Source organism: Lasioglossum baleicum, chromosome 3 (genome assembly GCF_051020765.1).
Source record: "Lasioglossum baleicum chromosome 3, iyLasBale1, whole genome shotgun sequence".
NCBI lineage: Eukaryota > Metazoa > Arthropoda > Insecta > Hymenoptera > Halictidae > Lasioglossum > Lasioglossum baleicum.
Genome location: NC_134931.1, coordinates 3,263,572 through 3,275,694, shown reverse-complemented (window position 1 = coordinate 3,275,694; position 12,123 = coordinate 3,263,572). Strand labels below are relative to the sequence as shown.

The 12,123-nt window shown below is 48.5% G+C and overlaps 1 protein-coding gene across 2 annotated transcripts in view; it reads right to left on the bottom strand.

Annotated features, from left to right (window-relative positions):
• Positions 1-12,123, bottom strand: part of LOC143207086 (lachesin) — a 108,615-nt gene that overhangs the window by 59,425 nt on the left and 37,067 nt on the right. The window contains exons 1-2 of one of the 2 annotated variants that reach the window (XM_076420149.1): positions 6,634-6,860; positions 646-773 (exon numbers count right to left, since the gene is read on the bottom strand). In XM_076420149.1, the coding sequence (XP_076276264.1) occupies positions 646-772 (127 nt within the window). In that variant the 5' untranslated portion in view covers position 773; positions 6,634-6,860. Of the gene's footprint in view, positions 1-645; positions 774-6,633; positions 6,861-12,123 lie in introns of those variants that run through there. The other variant, XM_076420150.1, reaches the window with a different exon arrangement.

The following is a 12,123-nucleotide window of genomic DNA, read 5'->3' as shown; positions in this document are numbered from 1 at the left end:
AAGATCCGCTGTCTAGTAATAAGGAACTTGTTGAAACAGGCAAATTATGGTCCGCGCTCCTTCCTGTCGTGTGAACACACAACGATACTACGCGGATCAGGTAAACATCCGCGCATGTCTAACGTTTCTTCTCCGACTGTCGCGCTTTCAGCCGTTCAGCGAGGTCTGAATCGTTGCCCGAGTAACTGCGTCAATTAGTGTATCTGTGCTCGAAATAAAAGCCTTTAATATTGCCACGTGATATCGAGTTCACCGTCGTTCCTTGCTGCTTGAATTACAATAGGACTCTTTAAAATCGCCGCTCGAATTCGACGGGTTTCGAGAAGCCCGGTCTGCCGAGAGCGGCAAACCAGCAACTAGCAACGTGTTCCGCGATCGACGTGGCACGTCCGCAAGACGTCGCGAGCTGAAAACGTTGAAACCGTTCAGCTCGCGGCTGCATTCCTCTTGCACGCGTTTTCGAAGGGGAACAATGCGTTTCGCGATACACGTACGCGTGTGTTCGCGGACATATACATATACCATATAGGTGAATATCCACGTTGGCACGGACATAACATAAGCATAGGCGTACAGATATACATATACATATATAGATATGTATACATATATGTGTATAGACTCGTAGATGGTAGATATATGTACCTCTCAGCGTGGGATTCGTCGCAGAGGCGTCCTGGCGCACGGCGTCGCTGGTAATTGCAGCCCCGCCGAGATTGGTACTGTAGTCTTCGAGAAGTACGTAGCACAGTAATAGCCGTGCCACCCTCATTCTGAAAGTGGAAGAAAAAGAAATAACTGAACAATAATAACGACTCCCCCTTTCTCCGGCTGTTCCTCTCCCTCCGGCACACGCCATCTCCCCCATCCTCCTATCCTCTCTTCCCGCTGGTTTAAACCGAACCCATACACCCGCCCCTACCCCTCTCGTTCACCGAACTCTCTTTTCTGGTTGTTTCTTCTCTGCACCCGTTCCCCCGCACCAGTCGCTCGTCTTTTTTATTATTTCTTTCGTCCCGTTCCTGCCCGTTCTGAATCGATACGTTTGTCAACCGACCGGCTCCAAGTTCGCGCAATTTCGCGTAATGTACGTGCCCGCCGCCCACGCTGCCAGATCGGGGCTACGGGCTACCAGAATGGGGAACTGGTATCGGGACTTATCGTACCGACCCCCTCCTCTCCTCGTTCCCTTCTCAGACCGGCCGCAGCTCCGACAACTACGCTGTCCAAGGAGACGCGGGACAATTATCCTTTACGCCGTCCCTCGTAAATAACTATCTCGGCCATTTAGCAGCAGAGATTTCCGCAGGAGAGGGAATTTAGCGGCGCCGGACGCGAGGCCGCGCACTCGCACGCGTGCAACGCGCACCAACTGTTCCTTCTTATTTACGACAGGACCAAATGAAAGTCCCTCGGCTCTCTTTGTCCCTTCTCCTTGTCCTCCCGTCGTCTCTTTCTCTTCCTCGCGAGAATCGCGCGAACCGCGTCGCTCCTTCGAAACGCACTTCCACCGGAGAGATAATGGAAAGATCGAGTATCGCTAACGTGCTCGCTGATCGCGGAAGCTCCGCAGGTGCGTTCGTTTCATGAATCACTCGACACGATGAGTTTAAGCGAGATTATATCCCCGGCTTTTAGGCCTTCAGGTTTCCCGTAAACTCGATAAGACCCGCGCGATAAACGAATCGATATAATAATTTCGTATACAGGTGTTCCATACATGTTCTACCCCATTTGAAGTAATTTTTTCTTTGCGGAAATGTTCCCCACGGCTTTGTTAAGGAGTTGTTAGCTAAAAACACGGACCTATTAGAGCGCAGCCACACCGGACGAGTTCTGGTTCGGTGACAGATCCCGCTGACAAGGGAAAGACCCCAATTGTCCGACTTCAATTTTGATAATCTTTTGTGAGAATCTTTGGTGAGTTACTCAATAGTTTTAGAGATATAAACAATTGCACTTTCACGCAACCTGCGTACACGGCTAATGGAACTTCGAAAACTTGAGTATTAATTGTTTATATCTTTAAAACTATTGAGTAACTACACCTAATATTTTGCAGACTTCATTAGGGATCCATATATGTACCATCGTCTCACAAAAAATGATCAAAATCGAAGTCTGGCACTTGGGGTCCTACCCTTGTGAGAGTAGCGCTGGCATTGGCCAAGCTGGAATCCGTCCATTGTAGCCGCGCTCCGATTAGCCCGTGTATTTCGTTAATAACTCCTTAACACCAACTGTACCGAGTACAAAAATTGTTTTGTACAAATCACAAGACTAAACTTCTTTCGATTTCTCACAATTTTGATGAGAATGTGTGCTTGAATAAATAAATTGATGTAATAATTTCTAACGGAAACACACACACACACACATCTTTATAATGTCAATAATTGGAAAATAAAAAATATGAAACGGGTCATTTGACTAACGTGGTACGGTTAATGTTAACAAAGCCGCGGAGAGCATTTTTGCAAAGGAAAAAGTTACTCGAAATGTCCTCAAGAGTCACCGCATTCAAGGAAATGGATCATTTTTGGAACATCCGGTTCGAGCGTCGATTTTCCACTGCCGGTACCAAAATTATCGGTCGTCTCTTCCTTGTTTCCGTTTGCTCGCGATCGGTTGACGCGTCCACGCGCATATCAACACCCGCATACCCGTGAAATCTCTTTCATTTCCGTCGGCGAGAGATCTCGGATTATAAGCTCCTTGTCTTATCTCGGCGGTGCGTGATCGATGGTACCGTCGAACGAGAGCAGAGCCGAGGGATCCTCTTTTCTCAACGCTGAAAGACGGCCACCGGAACGAAATCGAACGGGAAGAAATATCTGGATCCGTAGTACTGCGACGCGAGACGGTGGACCCGGAAAATCGGAATCGAAACGGGATGATTAAAATTCTTTCGACGTAGCTTCGTCAACCGACGAAGCGGGAAGATAATGTAATGACGCGAGAAACGAGCTCGACCCTTTGCGGTATGACGGGACCCACGTGTCTCGATTGAATGGCGACACACCGGACGAGTGACGATGTCTACTATCGGGTCGGTCAATCTCGTAAAGCTTGATCGTTCGATCGCTTATAATTGCGAATAAACTCGGGTGGCACTTGGGTGTTATCGTACACGAATACGAAGCTGAAAGGAATTAGATCGATCGAGCGACAAACGTTTTAAAGTTCACGAAAGCAGTGAAAAGCGTTCCGCATAAATGCAGCTTAACGTTTAATTACTCGCATTACAGTTGTTACAGTCTCAAAACTTGAAATTTAGAGTTTCGAGCATGAACAATGGTGTCGACCACACTAGCAAATATTTATTTTGCATTAGTTCATATGTCCATAACCAAAATGTTCAAATAAAAATAGATGTTCATGCTGCAAATGTAAATTAATTCTCTGACCGTCCAAGAACATGAAAGCCTACAATGATTGTGCTATTTGTCAACACAAATGTTAAATAGTATCAAACAGAAATTTGAAGTGTGTACCCGGGTGCCTGGTTATTGGCATAAGAGTTAAAATATAGTTATTACATTGAATAAAAATGTATATACGTGGAGTGATGTATAGTTCCACATGTAGCCAGTTACGTAGAAAGAGGAGTGCGAGTAATTGAATGTTAAGAGCTTTTTATAATGAATTTTGATTCTCGTGCCGGATTCGTCGTCAAAATAAATGGTCTCTGTACGGTTACATTATAAAAGTCGATTAATTTTTTCCAAAGTTGTTATCTACCAGTATTCGTGTCCCAAAAAATTGTTGTGAACTGAGCGAACAGATAGCGATTTTCGGGCGCGTAAACGAAGACTCCGGTCTTTGAATATGCGTGGTACACGTATTTACACACCGCGGATGGTACGGTGCGGCATGTTTATGCTGGTTCGTCGATTAGTCGGTTGCGGGCCGCGAATCGACACGAGGAAATCAGATTTTCGTACTCGTCGTTCGGCTGTTCCACGGGAGCCAGATTGGTAATGGAAGGATCCGGCCGAGAGGGAACCGAGATTCCATTTCCGACCCTTTTCCGCGTGTTTGCCGCGATCAACTGTTTGCTCGCAAACATTGTCTCTTCGGGAAAGAATCGCGCAAACGTTATGACCGATTTAAAAGCCTGGTCTACGGACGGTAACAAGACGAGGGTGAAGAAGAGAGAAGGGGGAAGAGAATAGAGAGCGAGTAGAGAGAGAACTCGCTGGTTGCGCCGCCGTCGCGCCGGTCGTTCGTCGTTGTACTGGAAATAAGTTGATCTCGATTCTTGAGTCGGTGGAGGACTTTCGTGGATCGCGAGCGGTCCCTCGTCCCTTGCCCGATGATTTACTAATCCCCGAAAAAAAATTCGCAATTTCTCGTTTTGCCCTCGTTACGCTGAGACGGCGTTAAGCGCGGCTTAAATCTCGGCGAGCCAGGGAATTTTAACGACTGATACCGTTTCCCGAGAAGCCTCCGGATAATCAAGGGAAATGCAAACCCGTAATTTTTCCGGACCTCCCCGGACGTTCTCCGGTCCGAGAACCGCGCCGCGCGCCAGGCATTAATTACTGGCAGCAACCAGGATCTCGCATCGCGGCGTTCGCAGACTCGCAGCATTCGCGGTACAGCCAGTGGCTGTTATCATCGAGAACAAAACAGTCGCCCCCTCCCCCCGATCGTTTCGCTTCTCTTTCCCGATTCCGATCGATCCCGTTCGAGTCTCGCGAAATTTCTCGGCCGGTCGAAACATTTGTTTCTCGTTTCCGTGTATCGCGATCCATTTCTCCCTTTTGTTTTCCCTTGCGCCCAACCGATTACACTGCCATCCCATGACCCATGGCCCCATGCCGCGCCGGACGGAACGATAGCGTGTTTCCAATTTTCTATAATTCCTCGGCAATGTAGGAAATCGGAGATCGTTTCTCCGAAAAGTTATTCAAATCGTACCAAAACGTACTACCGCGATGGACCGCGATAAACGGCGGTGATTACGCGAGATATTAACGTTGCATCAGGTTTTGGTAACCAGGGGTAAATATTCGGTTTTCCGCGGACGAAAAGCTCGTTCCACGTTCGAAATTAATTTCGAAGCGTGCGCGAGTTTCCCCGCACCACGTTGAAACGCTACAAACTAGCCGGCCGCGGCGTCTCTTTCCAACCGGAAGGGTAGAAAGTCCCATCGGAAGATTCGGTGAACGCGATCACCGGACCCGAAGAATAATTTTCAGTGGGAGTCGGAACGAAGGCGGACGGTTACCATTTGCATACGCGTACCTATGCAAATAACCCGGCCATCCTCCGGGGAAACAGATTAATTATCTACGACGCCGGCTCGAAAGCCAGCGTCCGTTTTTGCGAAACAACTTTGCCGGCTCGAGAGCCGGACGATTACAAACGTTACGCCGGGGGGATTACATTGCTGGCCCTCTTTAACTTCAAAGATAATCGTCGACAGTGTCTTCGGAGGTTCGCAGGGGAATTAGTTATCTGCCGCTGGGAATCTCGAGGAAGGTTTCTACTTTCGAATATTCCCGGACGATAAGTTTTCGCTTCTTTTTCCCTCCGGATCGTGGTAACGCCGCCCCGGGACCGATTAATCTTATTCGCGGAGGGTGCCAACGTTGCCTGCTAATGTTTAACGGTACAAGCGCCGAGGCACCGTCGCTACGACAGTTTGCAACGTCTTATCAAAATTCCAAGAGTTCTGACGCGTCCCTCGACTCCCTGCGCGAACGATCCCCCGAATAACTGAATTTCATCGTTTCTCACGAACATTGCTTTCGAACTCAACAAACAGACGGCAGAAGATAATCCGAGATACAAGTTGTTTCGTCCGGACTGGTGTAGTCGTAGCGTTAAACGCGATTCTTGATCGCTCGGGCCGTTGCGTTCCATTTCCAAGCGAAGCGCGCGTGCGAACGCCACCGACGACGGTCCGAATCGGGCAGCGCAGCGTTCCGGTATTAAAATTCATACGCACGGAGGAACAGGTTCGCATAATGAATCACCTTCGAGGGATGGATTTATCAAAGTCACCGGCGAGGCCATTAGCCACGGCCGTCTCGGTAAAAACGCGTCATATACGAACGGATCCGTCCCTCGTATTCCAGTGTCCCTTGTCCCTTTTTTGCTTGGTTCCGAAAGAACCGAGAAAATGCGAGATCGCCGTTCGCTGTTGAATCGCGGCGAGAGCAGGACCAACGGGTGTCCAGGAGGTCGGGGAGAATTCGTTGTCGCGAGGGTGAGGGCCACCCTTTCGGCAATAATTCCACGAATATCGAAAATTCAATTGGCCAACGTGGATTATCGGCCGTCGGATTTTCAGACTGTTATCGCTGAATCTCCGGGAGCCTTTGGAGCCTGCGGAGCGCTCCGAGCCTTCGGAACCCGGTACCCTTATAATTCACTTGGAATTCGGCAGGGAATTCCGCTGGAAAATATCGCGTTGATATATCGTCCCGCCGTAAAATCGGATGGCTAGGGAGAGAGAGAGAGAGAATGAGAGAGAAAGAGAGAGAGAGAGAATGCGGTCGAACACCGCGAAATCCTTTGGAAAACCAGCGAAACTCGCGATTCCACGGATCGACGCACGGTTCGATCGCGGATCGATCGGTTCGGTTCTCCCCTACGCACGATCCCATCGAGCGGGGACATTACCTCGTGAGGAAAGTGTAGCATTATAGTCGCGAATGCACACGGCGCGTCATACGTGGTACTGTGTCCTGTTTTGGTTCCCGACTTTTCCCGGCGCGGCACACTCTCGGTCTTGAACGAGTCGGCGATCGAAATCGGTACGACGAGCGTCCCGCTAGAGTTCCGGCACCGGACGCATCCCCGGGCGTCGAGACGCGTGTACTGACGGCGTCGAGCTAGCCGTCGAGCGAGTCGAGCGTCGGAACGCTCCGTGACGGGACGCTCGCCTCGCATGGCGCAGGTCCAGGACCTCCTGTGTCCCTTCTTCTTTCCTCTCTCCTCTCTCCTCTTTCCTCTTTTCTCTCCTCTTTCACCTTGCTCACCTCCCCCTTTCTCTTTCCCTTTCTCCTTCTCGGTTCCTTCGCGTTTCCTCGCGTCCCCTCCAACCCCCTCGCTACACCCCGTCGCTGCATATAATATTCAATTTATTATGTAGCTTTGATGCATGCGGATCGTCGCCGAGGCCCGGGCGCCGCGCCGCGCCGAGCGGAACGCGAGAGTGCACCAGGACCATGATCCGCGAGAAAATAAAGCCTCGAGAGGTATCGTAGCGGCGCCGTGACGCTTCTTCGCTCCTCGTTGTCGTTCGTTCAGAACTGATCGAGATTCTCGGTCCGGTTGTTTAGACGCTTCTCTGCCCGGTCAGATGCCTGCGAAAACAATTATGTTCGCGGAAGTACGGATTCAATTCGTGGAAGAAGGAAAGTGGTGATAATGATTCGTCGATGCAAGGGGTTCCAGAACAGTAATATAGTCCATGCTGATCTGGACGGGCTGTTTTTATCAAAAAGCTGACGTCGATGTTCGTACAAGATGTCTTCCTTCCGAAACGTATTCCCGTATGCTCTTTTCGAATAATTAAGTGGGCAGATGCACCGTTTCGATGGCGAGATCACCAAATACAATGAACCGTTTCGAATAGAGAAGCGTAGCATCGCCTGTTTGCAATTATACTTGCAGCGTTATCAATGGTGTCAATCGATCGTGAATTACTTTTTGACTCCGGTTTAAGGAGGTAGACTCGCGTTTCCAGGATTGCAATCGCGGGATGCGCCTTCTCATTTTTCGATGATGCAAAGATGGGGTTCTTCAGTAGTCAAAACTGCTAGATAAAAGACCGGGTAAACCTTACTTTACCGGACTCAAAATTTGTGGCTTTCCCCTATAAATTATGATGTATTTGGTATGTAATCCAGTAGATTTGTACCCGGGGCCGCTGCAGATCGAAGTTTCGATCCTGTAGGATCAATGATTCAGGAGCTATGCTTGCTTAAAGTTGAGCCATCTGCAGTGTTTTTGACAGGCAAGGAAGGGCGCTGCCATATTGGTTTCTAGTGACGACCGCGAGCCGCTTACCAAGCAGAACCGCCGGTCCTTGCCCTCCTCCACCCCCCTCAACCTAATCCCACTAACTGTAAGCGGCGCGCGACCGTCACTAGCAATATGGCGGCGCCCTTACCTGGCAAAAACACTGAAGATTGCTCCACTTTAAGGAAGCATAGCTCCTGAACCATTGATCCTACAGGATCGAAACTTCGACCTGCAGCCGCCCCGGGTACAAATCTACTGGATTACATACCAAATACATCATAATTTACAGGAGAAAGGCAGAAATTTTGAGTCTGGTAAAGTAAAGAGCAGCCAAAAGTCCTATTTTTAACGTTTACGAGCCGTAATTTGTTCGGCAGCGTAATTTGCATTATTCGGAAGCATACAGCTGCGCATGCAGCTATTTTCATAAAGCTGCGACAGCTACACGCTGCCCATTAATGCAAATTACGTCTCGTAAACGTAAAAATAGGACTTTTTAGGGTGACTGTATCTAGCGCTTTTGACTACTGAAATACCCCATCGCATACTTTATCGAGGAATGAAAAGGCGCATCCCGCACCCTCGCAATCCTGGAAACGCGAGAGTCTAACCCCTTAACCGGAGATCTGCCTATTTGTAAACTGGATGCAACTTGGACGTTGCGCTGCTGGTACAAATTGCAAATCTCCTATTGAAGGAGTAGCTGAACGAAACGCGGAATTTTGCGGGCTTGGCAAGTGACGCGATTGCCTCGAGAAGACTGACGGATTATGGAAAACGTGATGGTAAAATTGACAGTTTACGATCGAGACGACACGGTCGAGGAATCCGACGTTGTCCTAGTCGTCGCGAGCCAACCATGGAATTCGATGGGAGATGAAGTTTCTGGTTCGAAACGATCGACGATATCGTTCGCGCCCGTGTCGCGTCCCCTTCCGGTTCCTCCCGGAAAGTTGAAACCACTTTTGGAAAGAACGCAACGAGCTCAGTTACGAATGATACCGCTCTCGAGACGAGCCGCGCAATTTTCCGACGGAAATTTGTACGATGCACCGCATCTCGGCCAGAAATCGACTTCTCGTTACGTTTGGTCGTTCGTTGTCGTAGTGGAATAACATTTGTTTTCTATATAGGCGGTTAATGCTGAACAAACATCGACGGAATAATAATATAATCGGTACCGAGCGTTTTTATTGTGACGCATCGGCGCGGCCCAGTGGAATGATGGCGGCACGTTTTCAAAGTTCTCGACGTTTTCGATACGCGATGCGGAAAACTGTTCCGTCATATTTGCGAATCATCGAATGTTTCACGCGAAAGCAAACACCCGAGCGTTTCGAGAATCGCGCGGAAAGCAACGTTCTCGCAATCACGGCCATCGACATTTTTCCATGTATCGGGGGCGAACGCTCGCTTTCGGTCCCGCCCCACGATTCCTACCGGAAGTCGATGTTCGCCTGCGAGAATCGGGGCAAAGAGGATCGACAGGGCTGCGCATCCAGCCACTCGGAACGTCGTTAACCCTTGGATCGCTCGAGAGGTGGCGCGATCCCTCTCGGGTCTACTATATTTGAATATTTTCTTCCAACTTTTCCTCCCCTCGAACAAATTGGCGACATTGTTTCCTGTTGCTCGACAATCGGTAGCTTTTCGCTCGCACTATCTCTTCGTAATCGCATTACATTTCTATCGTCCAACATTCTCGCATTAAACTGTCCGCTTACTCCCAGGAGGGACGAGTTTTATGAAAACGTTGATCGATTTACCGGGTGGCCAGCTACCGATCAAATACAGACGAATCCGAAGGACAAATCTATATACGACTAATTTAGCGAATATTTGAGATATCTTCTATACGTCCAGAAATATTGTAGCGACCCTAGTAGCATTGGGTACCATGGAAATCACCGACACAGATTTCTCCGACACGGTTTTCGCCGACAACATTTCACCGACTCCAGATTTGACGGACAATTATGTGTTAAAATAAATCTCTTATGAGTTTATCTGTAATAAAAAAAAAAAGAAAAAATGCCAACCATAAATGCTACTGGGGTATATCGGGGAGCAAAAGCAGAGAGGCGGATCGGATCCTCGGGAGTTCCTCGCGGCAGCCACTTGACGAGCATTTGCCGCGAAACGAGGCGCGAAGAAACGTAGCTCGCGGAACCTAAGTCGAAAATTTATGAGGGAAGAACACTCCTTGGAAGTGGTCTAGCTTCGGACGGCTCCTCAATTATGACAGTGAGAAAAAGTATATACATTAAGGGGATTGCTCGGAGCGGCTGAAACAAGCAGATGCAAAGAGCGGTGGAAAATTGCTGCTTAAGCTGCGCCGAGCGAAGATAAATGAAAAAGGTTTAGAAGGCGCGGTGGCCGCGGGAACCCCGACGCGCCCTCGCATCCTCGTCCTGGTCCTCTCGTCCGCGTCCCGTCGTTCCAGCCGTGAAAAATTCCCTCGGTGTTGTCGAGCTTGTGGTAGGAACCGCTTCACAGATTATGTCGCGATACCTTTCTTCCGGCCCGCGTCTACTTTACGTTCCCGTAACAGCTAATTTTCCTAAATCTCTCTGCGCCGAGAGCACGAATTTGAAAACCGTTCTCCTCTGTTTACGAGAAATTTCATTTTCGAGCACTGATCACGATGTTGAAGTTTGAACGCGCGTTCGTCGACCGTAGTAGATTCTATAGACTTTGTAGAATGCAACGGTGTCTTGAATATTTAAATACGTTCGAAGCGAGCGAAACATCACCGTCGGCGGACCAATATTTTCCGAGTTACATTTCGGAAAATGAAAATTCTCAGCTAATTTGCGCTCGTGTTTTTCCATCTCGGAGCAAGGTTTTCGTTTAACCGCATGGAACGGCCGTTCTCGAATTTCCCACGACGAATCGACGGGATCGATGGCGGCCGAGGGTTAGCGATGAAAAAATACGCGCGAATAACCGTTAGGAACACTGCCGAGGAAACTTTTTCGCCGGTGTTCCAGCAACGTTAACTTTCACCGTTTATCGAGGAAACATATTGCATTTAGAGTCACGAGCTCCGCGCTATGGGATACGGTAACTCCTCGTTGAAATTATCCAGGCTGCGATTCGAGTCTTCTCGCTGGACGATCGGCGAAAACCCATAGGAACCGGCTAATCGAACGAGTTTCATTTAATTGGCAGCACAGCGACGCGACGTATCGCGGGGGGATCGATCGTTGCCAGGCCAATCGGCAATATCGAATCGAGAACATTGTGTTTTAATCTGTGTCGGCCGGATGATTTTTCGATCGGCCGCCTATGCGGGCGCTCGTCGCGTCGAACAAAGTCCCGCCGACCGAAAGATTCTGTCGCGGTTTACGCGACCATGCTGCAGTTTACACCGATGCGATACGACGCGAAGCGACGCGTCGATTGCGATGGTGAAACGCGGTGAAACTCGCGGTCAATTAAATAGATAAGAAAATGAGAACTCGCGTGCAGCGAAGCATCGCGAGAAATTATGCCCACGTTTGCGCCGTTTGTAGGAACAAGCGGTTTTACCTCGTTGCAACTTTGCTGTTCGAGGAAGAGGAGAACCGGAATCGTTTCGACGAGATTCGATACGGTCGACGTTCGTGTGACAATTGTCACGATACCGTTATTATTCGCGCCATGATCTCTTTGTAATCATCAGACGGCGGATCTCTATGCAAAATAAAAATTTTCCACTTGGATTGCAACATGATCTCTTTATAATCATTAGACGGCGGATCTTTATGCAAAATAAAAATTTTCCACCTGAATTGCAACATGATCTCCTCCTAATTGTTAGACAGCGGATCGTTATGCAAAAATATTCCATCTGAATTGTAACGTGATCTCTTTCTCATTATTACACATGCAAAATAAACATTTTTCACCACAACTGCAACAAACCGATGTGACAAAGACATTTATCTTCTTTCGTTATATGTCCAATAGGTTGGGAAGGATATAAAAGTATTTTGTATGTTTTTAATGCGTTTAAATTACACTCGTACTCATTTTTTGTCATAAACTCATGAAATCCGCTGTCTACTAATCACATTTACGAGGGACATTACCCAAGTGTAACACGCCGATTTTAATGCAATTTATACAGTTTGTTAAAAAAAATATTCATCACATATTTTT